This window comes from Lissotriton vulgaris, unplaced genomic scaffold (genome assembly GCF_964263255.1).
Source record: "Lissotriton vulgaris unplaced genomic scaffold, aLisVul1.2 SCAFFOLD_1346, whole genome shotgun sequence".
NCBI lineage: Eukaryota > Metazoa > Chordata > Amphibia > Caudata > Salamandridae > Lissotriton > Lissotriton vulgaris.
The window spans coordinates 496,280-517,567 of NW_028245861.1; the positions used below are offsets into that span (position 1 = coordinate 496,280).

Genomic DNA, 21,288 nt, shown 5'->3' on the forward strand with positions numbered 1-21,288 from the left:
ACCCACAAAGACTAGCCACTAACATCACCTTGTTAAGTTAGCCTGGGGGTCTGAGAGCTCAGAAGGTAGGTCCTCATTGCAACAAACTTTGGTCTTGTGTTCCCAGACTCAAGATAAACCTTGGAATTGATTGGAACAGAATTCATCTTTGACCTCATCAACATCAGGTAGCCCCAATTTTCTAAGTGGTATGATGGACATGGAGTTTCAAGGAAAAGTGGAAGCCTCCTCGAACCTTGGCTCCATATCTGATAATGTCACTGTCGAAAGTATAGAGCAATATTGTATAGCTTTTGAATAAGAGAAACATAAATTACACAGCTTTTACATTGGTTGAGACAGGATGTGCTAGGTAGTGGTTAGAGTTACTATGAAGATGTACGATTTTTTGCTTCTGTATCTTCACATGAAATAGTATTTGCCATTTGTATACAATGCTAGAAAATAAACCCTTCCAATCACATATACAAGCGCAGAATTAAGAATCTATCTCGAGATTCACAGCATAACTTCCCTGATATTGCAGAGACCAGTTAAATGTTGTATCTGCATACAATTCAAACATCATGCCTGTAGGCTAATGCTGAGCTAGTATCTGAAGCCAGTGAGTTTGGGGCAATGTTTGGTGGTTCAGACGTGTGTTGGAGTAGATGTGGGGAATCAGGTCCCCACTCTCATTTGTGGTTGACATATATATCAATTAACACATTTTGGAAGGAGTTTCTGTCTTGCATAACTAATGCATAGTTACCTCTCACCTTTCGAGCCATAGTTTTGGAAGACATAGATAAAGAAAACCCAGCTTTCATAATGACCTGGAAAACGTATCTCGCAAATCTTATTATCTGCTAGATTGTCAATTGTCCCGAAGACAAGACCTACAGTATCTCCTAACGCAGGCTTGTGATAGTCTAAAATTTGTACATATATATGATGAAAATATTTCTGGTAAACTTTTAAACAAACTACCATGTTTTGTGAGAGTATGGTTCCTCTTTCTCACATTCCACAATAGGCAGGACTCCCCCTTTTATGTCCCCCACCTCTACAGCTTGTCCGGGCAGTCAACATGGGCACTTGGATGAAGCTCATGATGGGCTTGGGAATAGCTCTTGTACTTACTCCATTATTAATGTGTTTCCCTTCTTGATGCCAAATTATTAGCTCCCTCAGGCAACTTTATTTTATTAAAGTAACACCACCTCTACCGTGGCCAACCCTAATAGTCATTTATTGTACCATTGTCTTACATTAGATTCAAAAACTTGAGCAACTTTTTTATCTGTTATGATTTTTTTTTTCTTCTCTCTGCTGGTATGCCTTGTTCTTGGAAAATTTAAAAATAACTTGCTTGGAAATTATTATAAATTAAATATATGAGAAGTGCAATAAAAAAAACATATAGTGTTGTCCAGTGGATTCCTGTCCAAAAGGCTACTAAGAAAGTAGATATGTAACTAGTTAGTAGGAGAAATAAGGCAAAAACAATCTACTCGTCAGTATCACACAATTTAATCAACATTTAGAAAACGCATTTGCATACAGTTTGACTTATCATTCATACATTCAAATTTCTACAAAAGAAAAACAGGAAGTTATTATAAATTTTAATTTCACAATAATTGAACAAATTGTCCTGAATGCAACATTCATATCCAAAGTACAGCCTCTTTCAAGTAAGATGGTGTGGAGCTTAGCATTTTTGTTAAGGCTTTCCTCTGCAGTATTCCGACCGAGAATCTATATACTTTCATGGTCACTGTTAGATTTCAAAATGCCTTTCTACATTATTTGTCTGGTTTAGTTGTGTATAACTGTAACGTTCAGTTTTTTAAGTGGAATTTAAAAATATATTCCCAGAGCAGGTGTATTCCACCAATTTGAGTGTATTGTTCATGCAGTTTCTAATAGAGTGCCCTCCTACTCTGGGCAACTTATGCTTTTAGTACCGTGCACGTCATCTAAACACAGCTTGTAGTCTTTGAACATATATGATAAAGGTATCATTTTTTTGAGACAACCCACATATTGTAAATTTTTTGCAAGTGTACAATTCATGAGGTTTGGGGAGATAAGTTTCACTTCCAGTACTGCCCTGGCCTACAGATTCTGAGGATAACTGTACAGAATGTTCTCAAGTGTTGCATCATTTAGAAGTAAGTGCCTGATTTAGATTTTGACCAGCAGCATACAACATCGCAAATGTGAAGGAGAACTCTGTCTTCCAAACCCTCAGTCTTCCAGCTCATTTCGAGTATTCCCTTGTTGACTCGGTCAGTGGAATATGTCCTCCAACAACTCAATGGAATAGGGTTTTCAGAAGAAAGACATTGCAACATAAGGCCTTTTTTTTGCTGTCTGTCTCCGCCAGGAAAAACCTAGTAATGAGAGACAGGAAAACACGATAATGACTGACACCCTCTTGGAGAGAACTTGTCTTAGGTCAAAGATAATAAAATGTTGGAGATTTGGAAGTTTCAAAATCTGAATTATTTTTGACATGTCTGACTTACGAAATCTCTACCATTGCAGCATAATGGAATTGTTATTAGTTTAATGAAAATGTCTTAATGATCTTTTTTTTGAAAACTTATTACTAGGGTTAACATGCATCCTCTCTTTATTTTTGACCACAGGTTTACTTATTTATTTTGGATATGGAATGTGGAATAGCACACTAGAGATCAAGGCCAAAGAAGAGGTTCTTCATCAGAGTACCTACCAGCGATATGATGTGGATGATCCTTTCGCAGTGGAAGAGGGCTTTGACTATGTTGGAGAAGATGATAAACATCAGGATTGGGGTGAGCCTGAAGATAAAGGCTTCTATTACCAGCAAATGCCAGATGGAAAAGAAAATAATCGGACAAGTAGCAAATCAAAAAGCAAAGGGAAAAATAAACAGAACCCACATGCTTTGATCGCAAATGATGAGCTTGACTACTCACCTGAGTAGAAGCAATTTCATGTTATTTGTTGCTGACCTAAGATTTGGGCTAGAATTTGAAGGTTTCTTGGGCCTGTTAGCAGATCTATTTTCACTCTCTTCAGAGAAGCAAATACCACCCAGCATTTATTAAATTCTGTGTATTCTTCAACACAGTTCTGTCAAGTGTTTAACTTGAAAACCACTATAGCAGTTTTGCACAGAACAACTACCTAACTAGGAACTAGGATGGCTCACTAAACACAACAGTGAAAGGCCACTGATATGAATGTTACTACTGATGTATCCAAATGCAAGACTGGCAGTGGCTTGGTTCCGGTAAGCTCATTTTGGCAGCTTTGGCAGAAAGAATCCTATTAAAGATGTGCCAAACAGGTCGGGAATATAGCATGATAACATGCTTAGAGAGGCTCTGAGTAAAGTGAGGGTATAAAATTCCTGATTAGTAAACAAAGATGGAAACATTAATATGGGGTTCCATATCAAGGTCTATGGTTTGAGATCAGGCATCTATGTTTCTTGAGTACTGGGACTGAGCATAGAAACAGCCCACGGGATCCTTTGAGTGAAACTTCACTTCAAGTAGGATGTTAGTGTAGAGTGAATGTGTTCCCCTCTTGTGTATCAATTTCAGAAAAAAGGAACACTAGTAGTAACTCACGTTTCTCAGTTACTTTCACTTTAAAATGCTTGCTCTGTGTAATTGGTAGATGATAAACGATTGCCTCCTAAAGATTCCAGAATATTCTTTACACTCATTCAGTTTGGAAGCACGCGAAGTATGCAAATTAATTCAACATGAAGGTTCCTTGTCAAGGTAACGAAAATGATCACTTGTCAGGAAATTCCTGTCTTGCTGTGGAAACATTATCAAAATGTTCCTGAGAGCACATGGGCTAGTAACTCTAATTTTGTTTGACTCAGAGAGATTTCTAAATCCTTTGGAATTTTCTCTGACGTTTAGTATGGTACATCTAGTAGGAGAGAGCACTTTGCAAATACCCCTAAAATGTATATATAGTCTGAAAAAGCAAAGACTCAGACTATGGGATGTTGGTATTTTATTTTGACACCTGTTCTGTTGGATTGTTGTCATTGATTTTTCAGTATATCAGTGTACTCTATTATGTGTGTTATTTATTTTAAATTATTATGTTTAGCTTCTTCAAGGTAGCACATTTTTTGAACATCAACTATCTTTAAATGAGCTTTAGTGAATTGTTTAGGTTGGAGTATATAGTAGATTTGGTTGCAACATGTGTACTTTATTGCTAACTGGCTACAGTTTGTGAGTAGAAGTACTTGCACAGTCTTGAAGAGGCCCCTTTGGGTTCCTTTTGTAAGAGCTCTGACCTTATGTTGCTGGCACTACGTGACACATTCCTAGTTAGATAATCTAAAATAAATATCAACTGCAGATTATGGAAATTGTCAAAGGTTCTAATAGGCTTCTTCTCCTGCATGTATTGTTTGGGCATTGTGTTTGTAACTGGGAAATGGTTGCTACTGCTCTGTTCAGTCCTCAGTTTGTAAAAGCTACATTGGAATATAAATATTTTACTTGTTCCGGACCACATTTATTATGTTGACTTTTTTCCTAGAGGTAATAAATGATTATATTTCTTTATTACTATTATATCTTTCCAGTTGTTTGAAATGATATGCAGGAGGCAATCCTGTGCAAGCCTCATAATGCAGTTGACATGGCTGATGCTGGATATCTGTTTAGGGACAAAACATCTTATGTAATGAGTAGATACTTCTTGAGTGCACAGTATCCCGCTAGATCATGCTGCATTGAAACTGTGACAGCTTTTAGTTTTCAAATCCATACTTATTGGAACAGTCATTGAATGCATAATAATGAGGAAACCACTTCCCATGGCACGATAATTCAGTATAAAAAAGCATCATCCATAAATGACTATGGCCATAAACTCATAAAAGCACAAACTAGTCACAGGGTCCATTATGTTTATTTTTTTCAAAATGATAGCACTTTCCTAGTTATGAAATGGATGATCCATTAGTTCATAAAAAATCCACAATCAACCTTTGCCTATCTCACCTCATTGAAATCATTATTTCTGAACTCTAGCAGGGGTATATTTGTTGATAACCCCTAGTCCTCTTCACTTTTAATCCTGTCCCAGGACACCGCACAAAAAAGTTATAGGGTCCCCTTGGGACAGTTTTCACTTTTTCACATACAATTCTCTTTGTTTGCACTCTCCCCTTACCCAACGAGTCCTTTTACCCCTCTATTCAAAACATCTCAGCTCCTCTTCCATTTTTGGGGAGTTGTAGCCCTCACCTGGGACCTTGCGGCCCCGGTGTGAGGAAGGAACCCCATGATGAAGCCTGTCACCTTCGGGTGAGTGAGGGTTCTCGCCTTAAAAAAAAAAAGGTTCCTCCTTATCCTCAACAAGATACATAACCTTCTGATTTATGAATTCTTATAGTAGTTTTTGGAGTGTTCCTTTATAATTTTTCCTTATGACACTAATTATGCCACAACTTTTTCCTCAGACATCATTATAAAAATCAAGATTTGTAAACTTTATTAGCCATTCAAAATGAATCATGTAATTCAATGGGAACTCATCTAACTCACTCAGAGATGTGTTTATGGCGGTAGTAACTAGTACCTGCAAGTGATCTCCTAATTTAATTGGTGTTACTATGTCTGCTAAAATCGATTGATTTCACTGTGATTATTCTTCCTTCTTTTCATTATTTTGAAGGACCATATATTTTCCACTTTTTCTGTGGTTGAGAAATATACCCATCTAACATCTTCCAATCGAAAACTGTCCGTGTGTATAAAAGACTGTCCAACACTCTTTTAATCTTCTTTAGCCTAAGTTAAAAAACCTCCATATACAATTATTAACTATTGTAATCCATAACCAGGTAAAAACTGTTTTCCAGAACAGTAGTATTTGTTATACATGGTTTTCTATATTTCCAGTACAATTGATTATGTATTTGTGAAATGGTAAAATTGCCTCTGACCTTTTATTTATGCCTGGTTTAAAGCATGATGAAAGATGCATTTGTGTTCAGCTTCCTGTCCTCTGGTCTTCCATTGTCCTGATCATTTACCTAGCTAATGGAGTAAAGAGTCATTTTCTGTTGCTAAATCACATATAGTATTTGTGTGGGTTCAGTATTTGAACTCTGGAACAATGACTGTAAACCAGCACTAATTTCAGGTACATGCTCCTCCCTCTCTGACTTTGTTTTTGGTCTCTTCCAAAACCCTGGCAATCGAAGAATGTATTCTCCACCTCTTGCCTAAAATGTCTGGATGAAGTCATCCCTTTGTTGTGGCCTATGAAACACATAATAATCTCATAACAGCACAAAAACTAATAATCTAATAATCTGATTTAATGAAAATTCATTATTCTGATGGCAAATTGATGAGGTGTTTAAGTTTACCAATTTCTAACTAATGCTTCTGTGTGTGTTGCTTCCTCTTCTCCAAGTAACATGGTGCATTGAACTACCTGAGGCGTTAAGTTATTGATAATCAGTTGTTGCAATAATGTTTATGCTTGATCCCCTAAGAAAGAGATTATAAAATTACATAGACTGAAAAATTAAATAGCCAGCCACAGTTCTAACTTTAAAAAATCAATTCACATCTCCCAGTCTGCAAAGAACGTCTCTGACTACCAGTGACAGAAGATAAAACTCATGTTACTTTGAACCACATTGAAGGATTAGAGGAGTCTTGGTGCACAATATCTTCGAGCTCTATTGTCTTCCTAAATCAGAAACCACTACTTAATATCCAGAATGGTAAACATGTTCAGCCAATTCAGTTTCACTCACAAGACGAACATAGTGACCTAAAGCTGAGTGCCAGGTAAATATCTATATCATTCTCTGCAGTCAGATGTAGGATAGCTTTAGTGCTTCCCACAATGAAAAAAAAATGTAAACTGTATCCCTTCATGTAAAACAAATAGGACTAACTGCTCACTCAGAAAATAGACTGGGACCCATGTAATGCTGGATCACTTCAGGTAAACTAGGACCATGATTTGACCTCTTGGTAAATAAATACATAAATAAATAATGTATAGACAAATAAATAAAAATAAGACCAGTCTCATGTATGTCCCTATTAGGTAGATGTTTTCAGCCTGTATGCTGTAAAATGCAATCTACGAAAACTCAAGCTCAATAAAAACAAACACGTTAATTCTATAAACAATACTGTTTCTGAAAGATACCTTTCTGCAAGCAGTCACAATTTCCCTATTCATTCCCTTCTTAGGTATGGAATATAGTTTAGTGTGGCTAGGAATGTTCACTAGCTATAACAGGACCAAATATGCTGCGAGAAATACCATTTGAATGTGTTGGATATTATGGTTTTTAGTTATGCCACATTTTTTTTTTATTTACCATCTCTTTTTTATGCCTATTGTTTCAATTAAACTTTTTTTAATTTCTTTTTATAAATCCCTGAATTTACAATTTTTCTTTATTTAATAGGTGTTTTACATGTTTCAGAAATGAAAAACATCAATACACCAACCAAGGAAATATATTACAATTGATATTAAAGGCAAATTAGGAAAGAATTAATGGCTCTTAGTTTAAAAGCTTTGGAGATGCACCATTGTCTTAATGTTTATTTATTTATTCACTCTTTTGTGCTTGGTAGAATAAAGATTTTGAAGTCTAAAAGTTATGTGGTGCTAGCTAGGACAGTTATTGACATTGAAGTGCCTTCTTTTTAATAGAAGACATGTAATATTCAATGCAGGCTAGATCAGGAAGTCAGTGCAGAGAGCAAAACAGTCTGACGACCTTGTTTCCTTGCTTTGAAGAGCCAAGCACACAGCATAATGGACAATGAGTTTTAGTTCACCAACAAAGTATTGGCTAACTTATAAGGAAAGGCCATTTTCTCCATCTAGATGGGTTGTCTATGCAGCTTGCACTGCTGTGCTTAGTAGACGGAATGCATTATGTCTTTGAATTTTTGGAATAGATGTAGTTGGGGAAAGCAGATTTAGGTATGTAAGGGGTGTGATTCTTTAATAACTTGGAGAGATAAGGATTTTACTGGAAATATCATGAAAGAGTGGAACTCAAGATGAGAAATTCTGATTGCTAGTTTTGATCACAAATATGTTTTTTTATGTCTTGAAGAATACGTCTGATTTCCATTGGTTTTGTTTCATCCTAAAAGAGTCTGTCTCTCAAATAGAGAGGAGTATCCTCTTCTTATTTAAGAATTGAGTTTGCCTAAAGTAGTTCTATTTAGAAATTAAGCAACATAAGAAACGGGTGATATAATTACAATCTGAGATTAGAAGGAATGGAGGGTAGGGCAAACTTGATCAACTGGGGAATTGAAAATATTCCTCAGTCAATGAGAGCAAAACATTGCAGCCCCATCTTAATAAACACAGAAGTCAGTAATGTATTATATAAAACTGCACTGCATGAAGGTTAGAGCACAAGGTTTGAGCTATCAGGACATTGACAGCTTCACTCACTACCAGAGGGCCTTTTTGCTACTTCAAACTCTTACTATATTAGTGGGGGGGCTTATAGTTGTTGTTGTGTATTAGGACCTCTATCAAAACTGTCTCTACAAAAATCTTACTGTTTAGTGAAATTCTGAAGCTCTTATTTATGTAGATGAGGACGTTGAAGCAATTTTGCTAATTGGGCAATTTAAATGTAAGCTGGGACGTATGTCTTTGAAAAAATGAAATGTATATTTGGAGGATAGGCTTACTGAGGAGATTTGTAATTTATATAATCCTTTTGCAGGTGGCAGTATGGTACTATCTAGATAAGAGGCACACTTAAGCTTTTTAATTGCATTTCGTGGATCAGGGATACCAAATGTGTCAAATATTGCTATTTATTCATTCTCCATGTACAGTATGCTCTGGGAAATACTTAAAAATGTAGAGTAATATGTGAAATCGGCATGGACTTTAGCTGTAGTTTCTGAAAGTGTTTGGTCTTTGTGGAAAAGTCTTTAGAGTGGTGTGAGGGGTAAAAATATCAGTCTGAATCAGGACGCTTTTTTTTTATGTTCATTACTGTGTGCCTTTAGTTTTGTTATTTCTAATTAAGATTGAGAAACACCAGTCTTTTTTTCTCAATTCATTTTTTGTTTTTTGAGGGGTGGGTGGTTTTTGATAAGTCCTATTTAAGGGGAGACATCTCTGTAAAGTCTTTGGTTTTTCTTAAGCAATAGTTGGTGAAGTCATTTGACTAAGAGATGGCATTCGTTCATGTTTTCTTGGAGTGTGTGCAGGTCTCTTTGACACTGTTGTCCATGAGCAGACAGGTTTGCATGAGACCTCTAGAAGGTGATGGATTTTTAGTTCTAGCAGTGCTCTTCTGGAGGTAAATGAAGCCATCAAGGAAGTACTGGACTCAGGTGGAAGAGCTATGCTGGTGATGTTAGATCTGTCGGCGGCCTTCGACACCGTCCCTCATGAGGGTCTCCTCAGCATCCTATATGAGATCGGTCTGAGAGGGACGGTGTTGAGCTGACTTAGATCTTACCTAGCGAGTCGTCGACAGGTGGTCTGGGCCCCCCCGTACTCTGCCGAAGTGCCGCCTTTGGAGGTCGGAGTTCCACAGGGGTCGGTGCTTAGCCCGACTCTTTTTAACATCTTTATGACTCCTTTGGCGGTGCTGGCGGAGTCTTTTGGGGCCCAGATCATATCATACGCCTAAGACACCCAGCTCCTCTTCACCTGTAGAAAGGGTGCCGAGTTTAACGGAGAGAGCATCCGCGGGTGTCTTGGGGCTGTCTTCGACTGGTTTCAGCTAAACAGCCTCAAGTGCAACCATGACAAATCTGAGGTGCTTTTCTTCGGGTGTCAGGCTGACCCGTCATGGCAGGATTGGTGGCCTGTGAATATGTTCCCTCCCTCATCTTCCTCCTTGGTTGCTAAGAAGCTTGGGGTCAAAATTGACAATAGTCTATCTTTGAAGTCCCAGATCTTGGGCTTAACTGGCACTTGCTTTGGTCTTCTTAAAATGCTGCGCAAGTTTCTTCCTTTGCTCCCTCTGATGCATAGGAAGACGACGGTCCAGGCCTTAATCTGTTCCAGGCTCGATCACTCAAATGTATTATATTTGGGTCTTCCGGACTACCTATTACAAAAACTCCAGGTGGTCCAAAACCCGGCGGCTAGGGCCATTTTTGGCCTTCCCCGCCATGCCAGAGCCTCGGATCTGTTACTCTCCCTTCTTTGGCTCCCTGTCAGGAAGCGTATCGTTTTTTAAGGCACTCACACTGGCGCACAAGGCACTCCATGCTGTAGGTGCTAAGTACATCCAGAAACGCCTTACCTTCTACAAACCGACAAGATCCCTCAGATCAGAATCTCTTGGTCTGGCAATTGTCCCTACTATCAGGAAAGCTAGGGTGGGGGGTAGCTCTTTCAAACATCTCGCTCCCAAGGTGTGGAACACCCTCCCTCTGGCGCTCCGTTGTACTTCGAACCTTCTGGCCTTTAGAAAAGGTTTGAAAACTTGGCTCTATGGTCAATGACAGGTCTGTCTTCCCTTTTTTATCTTTTCCTTTCTGTTTTAGCTATGGGTCAGAAAGTGCCGGGACACTTTTCGGAGTAGCCGAGCGCTATATAAGACACCCATAACATTAACATTAACATTAACAAAGTAAAATGATAAGATTGGCATACATTATATGTGTGTTATATAAGAATTATGGCATTTTCTTTCCTGCGTGTTGGAAGCAACTGGAAAGGCAGCTATATTTTTAAGAAGTTATCATTATATTTTAAGGTGGTTCCAGTGCATATGCAAATCATTTATTAGAGCATTGAGCAATTCCTGGTGTCACTAGTTTCCAGATGTCTGTAAATTAGATGTTGAGAGACTTCTTATTTGGTGGCTGTGACTACAAGTAATATGGAAAGAAGTTAGAAGAAGGTGAAGAATGAAATGGCTTGGCATATTCCATGTCAAACTGCTCTATCAATAACTGTTAAGTCCTCACCACTTTTTTGCAAATTTATATGAATGGTAGATTTTGTAATATCAGGGGACCAGAATTTCTCAGAGATTTTATCAACATAAATGAAGTGCGCACAGACTCAAACACACACACCTGAACACAGATATATATAGATAGATGGATGTAGATAAAGGTATAGTAGATATGTATATATATATATATATATATATATATATATATATATATATATATATATATATATATATATATATATATATATATATATATATATATATATATTATTTTTTTTGCAAATTTATATGAATGGTAGATTTTGTAATATCAGGGGACCAGAATTTCTCAGAGATTTTATCAACATAAATGAAGTGCGCACAGACTCAAACACACACACACCTGAACACAGATGTATATGGATAGATGGATGTAGATAAAGGTATGGTAGATATATATATATATATATATATATATATATATATATATATATATATATATATATATATATATATATATATATATATATATATATGTCCAAAAAAAAACCTTCCAAAAGAAGAAGCGGAGGCCTGAGGGGAACAGGTAGGAAAGTCTTTAATTACTTGAAACAGCTCCAGTGGTGGCGAATGCATTTCGGCTTTCGCCTTCTTCAGCGCCCAACACCAGAATGGAAAAATTGCTGTGATCTTCCCTGCTTCCTCTGTAAAAGCTGTTGTGGGTCCGCTCCTCCCCCTGTCTAATGCAGTTCACCTGTTGTAGCTCGTGCATAGTCCTGCGAACTACAACATATATATGTGTGTGTACATAAAGATATTTAGATATAGATATATACATACATATATATGTGTGTGTATATAAAGATATATATATATATATATATATATATATATATATATATATATATATATATATATATATATATATATATATATATATATATATGTTTGTAGAGAATGACATTATGATTCTCTGTAATGCTTTCTTAATGGCAAGCAACAATTGTCACTGTCTCACCCATTACTATCTTGTGAAATGCATCTGATCAAAATGTTGAAGAAGCTGTATCTTTATAAAGGTAGGCAAGGAATTATAAATACTAGGTCATCAAAAGAGCAAAGGGGGTAGTAGTGTTTTGGCTTGAAAATTAGGAGATTAGCAACTTCTATATTTGTACTAAAGTTTGATAACATAGCACAACATTTTAAACGTTTTTTATATATACTATATATGTCATACATGACTACCTATCCAGAGACTGTTACATTCCCTGATTTTTTTTCTGCAACCCTCCACTGTTTTATTGTCAACAATATGGTACGAACATTTGTCCAAAAGTGAAGCATAATGCCAAATATTGCATTGGTCTAGACAATGAGCAGAAGTCACCTTTGTTTTCGGTTTTAGAGATCTTATAGTAGTAGCTGCTCTGCCTTTCACAGCAATTGCTTTCCGCTATGTAAACACCCTCATGTCCGCACAAACACAGATGCTTTTTGTTTCATTATTTACAGTTTTTGCACTTTAATAGACCAATGGGAGCTTCAGATCTTCAGTGGTGTTGCTGAGCTCACGAAGAGGTTCTCAGTGCTTATACCCATTGTTGTCCCACCACTCCAAAAATAAACTAGCAAATAAAAGTATTTTTAGTGTCTTCCTAAAATCTGAGGGGGGTCATTTATACTCATAAGAGATGGTTTATTTGGCCACCCTGTCAACGAAGGACCTCTATTCTGCGTTCTCAATGAAGGACTATTCAGTGAATTGAGATATACCCGTTTGCCTGGCGGGCGCTGCTTTGACAAAATAACTTTTACTCTCCCTGCACTTTTGACAAAACTGAATGCCAACTGACCACTACATTTTTGTTGTAAAATGTTCTGCATTAACCCTCTCTTTCAAAAAAAGGAAAAAATATATAAAATGTAAAGACCCTAACATGAATGAAGTTTAGTTCCGGCACCTGGTGGGGCTTTCTCATGGTGGACTGGGCAGGGAAAATCTGCATTATTTAAGGCAGTGGCTCTGCAACAGAGTATGCTTACTGCCAGTATATAGATTGGACTGTTTCTGTGGTATTACATTGAAGAGTACAAGCTCTAGCAGCATTCACACATACTCTGCTAGCAGTTCATAGTTATTAAAAGCAAATGTTATAGACCTGTATCATCCTATGACTACTCCGTTTTCAAGTCTGTCTGAAGTTTGTGTACTGTCACTATTAAATCTCCCTTCTCTTATTCCCATCAATCAAATCTTCAGGACCTATCTGCTTTTACATTGACAAGAGAAGAAGAATCCACATTATTCAAATAGAATGCTTGTGTAGTTCCCAACTAGTTGTTAGCAGATAATACATTCTTTCTTGCATTATACTTCGTTCCATAAAGATAAATTCCCATGTTTTTCTGAATAGGACTGTACTATCGAGTGCATGAAAGTGATCGACTACAAATGCATTTATTTTGTTTATTTAAAGTAGATGAATGCTTTATTATATTTCTCAGTAGGGATGATATAAAATACGTTAGAATGAGAGGAATTGGATTACTTCTGTATGCATGACTAAGGACGCAAACATTCACTAATAAAGCAACAGTTCTGTTTGAAGATACACTTAAAAATACAAAAATAACATGCCTAATTAAAACAGAGGAAATCCCTTATACGATATAAAATTCATGAACACAGTGGCTCCTGTAGAGTTTAATAGCCATGTGGATGTACTTAAAGAAAAGTAAAACACTGTTTCATTTATTTCAAGCCATGGAAACTGGGATTCCAATCATTTTCAGTTTTAAGGAATCTACTGGATGGTAGAACTGATCAGTCTGTGTTATGTTATGTTTTGTAGATTTGTACAGCACAGCTTATGACCTTTGATGGTATCCAAGCACTGGAGCAGGAGTGTGGGCCAGACAGAAGTCCTAGTTGAACAGTTTCATGTGGAAATTGAGAAGTGGAGTGGCAGTCCTGATGTGTTGTGGAAGTTCATTCCAGTATTTGGCAGCAATGAAGGAGAAAGCGAGCCCTCCTGTCTTGATTTTGCAGATGTAGGGGGTTCATGTGAAGGAAAGAGAGATGGACAGTAGTGGTCTGGAGGGTTGGAAGAGTTGGTGTTGGTCATTGAGGTACGCTGGTGTTTGTTTTGGAGGGCATTGCAGATGTGGATGAATTTGTAAAGTTTTTGAACGGGTAGCCAGTGTAGCTCAGTGATGTAGGGAGAGATTTGAGCACTTCTGGGGAAGTCTTGGATGAGTCAGGTGGAGGTACTTGGGTGGGCTTGAGCTTTTGCATCACTTGGTTGGAGATGATGACGTAGTGTGTGTTGCCGTAGTCTAATTTGTTTTTGATGAAGGCCTGGGTGACTGTGCATCTTGTAAGTGTGGTGAGTCATTTGAAGATCTTGCAAAGCATTCTGAGCATGTGCATGATAAGTGGTGGAAAGCATGGGACTAAGGTCGAGTGGCCACCAGGAGGGGTCCCAGGAAGAGTCCCAGGAGGAGCACTTACTTCCGAAGATTAGGATCTCCATTTTATCTATGATGAGTTTGAGGCAGTTCTCTTGCAGCCAGTTGGGCACGTTGAACATGCAGGTGGTGAAGTCGGTCCTGGTGGTGTTCGAGTTCGTGAAGGAGAGGATGAGCTGAGTATAGTCAGCATGGGAGACAGTGTTTATGCCGTGGGTTCTTATGACGCCAGAGAGAGGTGCCTTAGAATTATATACTGATCCCAATGTTAAAAGGCATGTCTGCCATCCTCCGCAAACTGATAATATGTTCATTAGATTAGTGTGGACTGCAAGTCTGCCCTACATTTCAAAGTTTGTGTGGTATAATACCATAAAAATGTTTCAGCACACTTCTTTTTATAGTGTTCAAATTGTGTTAAAAATATGTATCTCTACCTCACAAAAGCCTTTATTTATTAGCCTGGCTATACCAGAGCTCTAGGAGTATGGACATGTCTTGAAGTTAAGTGCAGACATCGTAGGTGAGTTAACAGAGAGTGGGCCTATCAAAATGGTTGCCGAGAATGCAGTGGTAAAGAACTGCTCTAAAATATCTTTTGAAACATAACTCATTTCTAGGTGAGGCATTGGGCAGATGAGGAACTGCTGGGGGGGTTAAGGGAGGGCAAAGGTTGGGATATATGAGGTGACCATGTATGTCCAAATAATATTTGATCTCATTATAAAGTACCAGCAATCATTCTTGCCCTCATTTAGTGTCCTCATCACCATCTAGGCGTCATCATAAGCCAATATAAAATAAAACATTCACTGCGGTCTGTCATACCTGATTCAAGCTCTATTATTGTAATCCTAACCTACAGGATCAGCATGAATAGATTTGCCTTCTTCTGCAAGTTCATGTCATCATGCTGAATTATTCTGAAAAGCAAAGTCATGTCAAGTAATTTTAAGGGGCAGATTTGGGACTTCAATATGACACATTTAAATAGAAATCATAGAAAACAAATCCAGACCAGCACTGCTGTGACCATTTCCTTCCGTGATGTAATACTGCCGGTCATATTGACTGGCAGAGTTATAGCTTTGTGTTTAAATCTCTGTTTTCCCCTTTCACTATCCTGTTGTACTGATTCTTATTTTTTATGTTCTACTTCTCATTTGATCTTAGCCAGTCCATTGAGCGCACTATTCTTCTGTGCGTAATAAGGTTCTTAATTCATAGCTAATTGAATATACATTATCAGTTCTGGTTGAAGTTCTGCTTTTAAGCAAAGTTCAGCATATGAGCCCATTCAATGTTAGAAAAAACAGTTCCAAAATGTTTTTATTTGTTTCAGCCCAAAACAAAGGCAAGTCATTGCCCAATGTGGTAATCCTGTAAAATGCAGTTATATGATAACTAATGCTAAACAAAATCATTGAAGTGGATGAGTGAATAAGCAGCTGATAGGCCACTGATGAGTATGTTCACTGTTGGTAAATAGACACATTCTGAATAAATGTAATCTAATTTGATGAAAAGAGTGATTTTTAGCTTGTGTACTGTTAAAAACATCTAGTTGTCTCAAAATGATTTGGAGTTCCTGTATTCATCTGTTTGGGTGGAAGAGAATAAATCCTGGTTTGACAACAAAACAGCTTGTAAATGATCTCAAACTATTACCCTTTATTTGTTCTTTGAGCAGTATATTGCGTTTTCAAGATGCCCGTTTTTAATGTTGATTCTCTGCAGGTTTGGTCTTCAATTAATGTACTTGTTTATGTTTGTTTTCTTTGTGTGATTTTGAATCCCATTGGTGCACTATACAATGGGGCCCTGTGGTGTATCATAATGAAAGAAAAATATGCAGATATATAATGAAGTAAACTTTAGTTTGAAATGATTGTGTTGTTGACAATATGTTCACTTTTGAAAGACACAACCCTTTACAAAAATGTGTATATTTTAATAACTGTAAAAAGCTTTACTGTGTGCCTTTACTATTAAAAGTTGATTTGTATTGCAACCCAGAAAACAAAAAAGAGTGTCTTTGTACAAATGTCTACAGTAACAAACAGGTTCAAAATGAAAGATTAAACCAAAAAATACTATTTTCCCACATGGTGTTAGAAATATCTGTACTGCAAAGTTTGTTTTTCAATGTTTAAGTGAAGTCTGCATATAAAAGAGATTTGCCTTAAATGCTTCAAACTTCCTTTACAGCAGTACTATTTAAATGGTCTGGTTGGATGTTAACTAAATAATTGTGAAAAAATAAACCAGGTTACACAATAAAGAAATGTGGATGTTTACACTTTCTTGTGTTTACATATCTTGACCAGCTGCTGGTGGAATAATATTTGCCCGTGCCATGCTGGAGCATTGAATCTTGTACCCAGAATGCAGCACTGCACGAAAATCTACAGCACTTTCCTTGTGTAAACATGAAGAAAGTTTGCAGCACCATATTTACAGCTAGTTGTACATTGATTAATTCATCTGCTGCACTACGAACACCATTCGGGAGTGGTAGACTTCTGTACAAGTATACATGTAGAAAAACAACCAGGGATAAGCCATGTAAAAATATGTAACTTCACAGAATCTACTCTAGGTACATGTAAATATCACATGAAATTCCTCTTGGTCGGTGTTTGTTCCTGGCTTCATTTGTTGCTAGGGTTCCAAAAAAAAGCCAGGCCATGCAACCTTAGTAGAGCAGGCTTTCTATAGGATCCTCTGGGTGTTTATGCTGTTCCCTCCTTGTTACACCTGTTACAAGCCCTTTTCATAGATTAGCAGATGTTTGGTGCAACATGACACAAAGGCATTTGGCGACGAGTTCTCCCCAACATGTGACCTAGACATTATGTTTGCATGTGAAATGTGATTGGTTCTGTTTGCGCCACTTTGTGCCATAAAGTTTTGTAAAATGTAGTGTGACTGCCGCCACTAATAATGAGTAATTCTGGGCTTCAAGGTTTTCTCCATTAGGATTCTGTTGGTTTGCCTAGTCCATAGAATATAGCTGTATTCGAATAAATATGTGCAATTTGAGAATTTCAGAAGATGGGGTAGTGAAAATATTTGTCAATGGCTCCCTAAAAGTCAGACTTGGCTAAAAGTAAAAGAAAACATGAGTGTGCATTGTAAAAATAAATCTTATTAACATATCATTTAAAATCATATCTCCACTTCATGTACATCAGTTAATGGAATACAAAAATATCATCAACAAAGTGTGTGGATTTTCACAATCAAAATAATCTGTTGATGATTCCTTGTTGATTCGGAACATTCAAGTGTGTTTTTTTTTATCTAGTTTACAATGAATGACTGGTGGCGAATCCTTGCTCAACCCAAAAGACCAACTGCCTTGTAGGATCCGTCTGTGAACTACATGACTCAAAGAACATACAACGCTACAAATTCAATAAAACCTCTTCACACTGACACATTCACACTGTTATTGCTTGGCACAAAATTGCTTGATTACGTACTGGCAATCCTCTATAATTTCTAATCCTACTTGTCGATGTCACAGGCAATACTTATAGGGTAAGTCTACATCATATAAGGAAGAACTCTGAAACATCCTCAAAATACAATCCCCACTGACCCTTTTGTGCTTTAAATAGGTGATGTTGTTGTATCATTCTTCCAGATATATCCAAGTAACTCAGAGACTGGAGTCCTGGGCGCTTGGATGGTTTGACTGTGAGGTGGATAGATAGGATGAAGAGTAATGAAGATTGACAGTTAAAAATCAGGATATTATCTCTACATCCCTCTTCTAATCCCAGTCATTGTTTACAAAGAACACCAGAGCAAAAGATGGCCTTTGGAATAAAACATAAGAAACAAATACACACTGTATGTCACTTAATACATAATAATGCAACACTCAGTCAATAATGTATTAGAGACTTAGAAAACCTTTTAGGCAAGTCCAAAATAAGCACATCTTGTTAAAAGGGCAACCCTCGGACATGGGATTTAAAGACAGTAAAGTTGTACAAAGGTGTGAGGATTTCTTTAATTGATTTAAGAGCTGGGCATTTTCCTTTACTGCTTTCTCTTTTTTTTGGTCCATGAGAAGTCCTTCATCTAACATTCTAAAGCTAAGGAAGATGACATTGGAAATATTAAAGATATACTTCTCCAACTGTGCAAACAAGGAGTGGTGTCCCAACCTTCAGATGAATTCTTTAACATATTCTTTCCATTTTTTAAAAGAAAACCTGCATGTCATCAGGCTAAAATTAGCACAATTATATCTAAGATGTCCCTCGAAATGTAATTGACAAAATGCTGAAATGCCACTAGGGCATTGCACAGCCCAAATGGCATAACCAGGTACTTAATCTGTCCACGCCTTGTATTGAATGTGGTCTTTTTTTCCTCTCCCTTGCATATTCTGAGAAGATTGTAATCTCCCTCAAATCCACTTTACAGAGTATCTTTATCTTTGCTAATTTGATCTGGTCTAGAAGTACTAATATGAGAGGTAGAGGATATCAGTTACGAATTGTGATGTTATTAATTGTAGTATAATCCATTGTTTAATTTGAGCCTGAAGTTTCCGTTGCTCAGCACTCGCACTCAATCATCAGCTTCTGCTCTAGTGACATGGTGGGCACTGTTTGTCAAATTTTGAGATAAGCACAAAAACAGTGTTTAATAGGTCAATATACCCTAAAAATGAATAGCACCTGTCATTCAGAGCACTATTATAGCTTTGGGTGGCCTAAAATAGTGTGAATTGTGATACTTGTGGAAGTTAAATGATTAGTACTTGTGTTTGTTCTGTGATTGGCAGGTATGGCAGGGGCAATGGGTGGTGCAGGGTGCAGTGACCCCCAAGATGGGCCCTGGCACTTCTTTTTTTACAAATTAAGCACTGAAATAGGTGATGCATGGCTGGTACTCTCCCTCTGGTTCAGAAATAAAAAATATTGAGGCTCTTGCTGGTGATGTGGAATACTGGTATAGAATACCCTTTTTTAGCATCTGAAATAATATAAGAACTACTAAGGAGCTGTGAGGTTGTGATATGCTCAGATAATCTCAGAATATTTACCCGAGTCATTTGATTAATTTGTTTCTAGTAAGTAGGCTTGCTCTTGCCACACAACTTTTAGTTTATCTTGTATCTTTTTTTATTGGTTGTGTCATCATTTACAAAGTGTTGACCTCGGAATCCATTTTAAATGATCTGGCAATCTATCATGAGTAAGGAATTTTGAAGTACCTTATGCTCCTTTACTGTGAGAATACCTTCTATGGCGAATCTTAGCTTCTAAGACAAGATCAATGTGGCAGTCATAGGGCTGCTGTGGCAGTAATTAATCTGCCTCATTCCCATGAAAAACATCTGAAAACTCCATGTAGAGTTCTGGTATCTAAGGAGGAGGAGACTATGGCTCAAATGCACAGCAGGTTGATGGAAGACCCTGACTCAAACCCTGGTGAAGGAAGCAATAAAGGTTTTGACATTGTGGAGAAAAAGCTAGAGTTTCTTTTCGCCAATTGAATGTAGAATTATATTTCAACAGTCATGAGATTCCCAATATAATTCAATATGTGGGAGATGACCCTCATCACTATCTCTGCAGTCTCCCAAGCTATTCCTGGCAGCAAGGTCTTGTCATCTAATGAAATTATGACCGTAGGAATTTATTTTGCCAAACTAGGATGTCCATGAAGTGCATGAAAAAATTGCCCCATGTAATAGCTTGATGCACCACAATCTGACAAAGTGAGAACACTCAAATACCTATTCATAGATAATACTTAAATCAGTAGTTGAAAGTGAGTCTTTTCAAAATTGTCAATCATAAAAATTCACCTCTTTGTTGGAAGAGAACTCGTCTGGGGTTCACGGCTGAGTTCTAAACTTTTCTAACTGCTGTGGCGTATCTTCACAAAATGCCCTACTATTCCACAGTAGAGACACAAACTAATTTTACATCTCCTTTCCTTACTTCCACTGTGGAGGTTCTGCTAGCACTTTCTAATTGCATCCCCTCTTCGGGAGTGACCCATTTTCAGTGGGCGTTGAAAAGAAATCTCTCAGAAGGTTGAAAAGTGTCTCTTAACATCGCTGTTTCTTCTCCGTGTCTGTAACGTCAAATCTATGATGTCAGCAGAGGTTGTGGGATGATAAACCACTAAAGACAGCAGATTTAAATCCTCCAAGAGTTTCCTGATATAATGTAGCTGTTGCTGATGCATCAGTCCTTACCACTTAAGCCACAAACTATCAATGCAGACTAATATAGGCCATTAGGTCACTGTAGCCTCGGTTGAACGATAAGTGACCCTGCCATGGTCAGCATCTAAGTTTGGTTCCTGCCAAAGATAGCGCTAAGCTGTTGTACAAAAGTAGAAAAATTGGAAAGCCAAGGACTGTGATTTAAGATTAAAGGTGTGGCCAATGCTGAAGCATCCTTTTTGAAATATGAAAGGATAAATCTAACTTTAGACTTTTGATATTTTGCCGAAATGTAGAGTTAATTGGCCCATAAGTTTTGAATTTTATGAGGGTCACACGAGAATCTTTCAGGGGGTGCTGTTCTCATTAAACTAGTGGATGAGAGGGATTACCAGATATGAAATGCCCTATTTCGGCATCTGAAATAATATTAGAACTGCTAACGGGCTGTGATGCCACCTTTAGATAGGCCCAGAATATTTACCCGAGCCAGTTGATTAATTTTTTCTAGCAAGTAGGATTGTTTTTGCCACGCAACTTATAGTTTGTCCTGTGTATTGCTTGTGTAATCATTTACAAAGTATTGGCCTTGTATCATTTTAAATGGCATTGCAATCTTTTGTGAACTTGAGAGACTCAGACACTGGGTAGTGAGCCCAATTCCTCCATTAATGTTAACCCTTCT

General features: G+C 37.4%; 1 protein-coding gene across 1 annotated transcript in view; it reads left to right on the forward strand.

Annotated features, from left to right (window-relative positions):
• The window catches only part of SLC7A14 (solute carrier family 7 member 14), a 294,391-nt gene extending 289,808 nt beyond the window's left edge, over positions 1-4,583 (forward strand). The window contains exon 9 of the mRNA XM_086949178.1: positions 2,637-4,583. Coding sequence (XP_086805304.1) covers positions 2,637-2,956 — 320 coding nt within the window. The 3' untranslated portion in view covers positions 2,957-4,583. The remainder of the gene's footprint in view (positions 1-2,636) is intronic.
• The last annotated feature ends 16,705 nt before the right edge of the window (positions 4,584-21,288 follow it).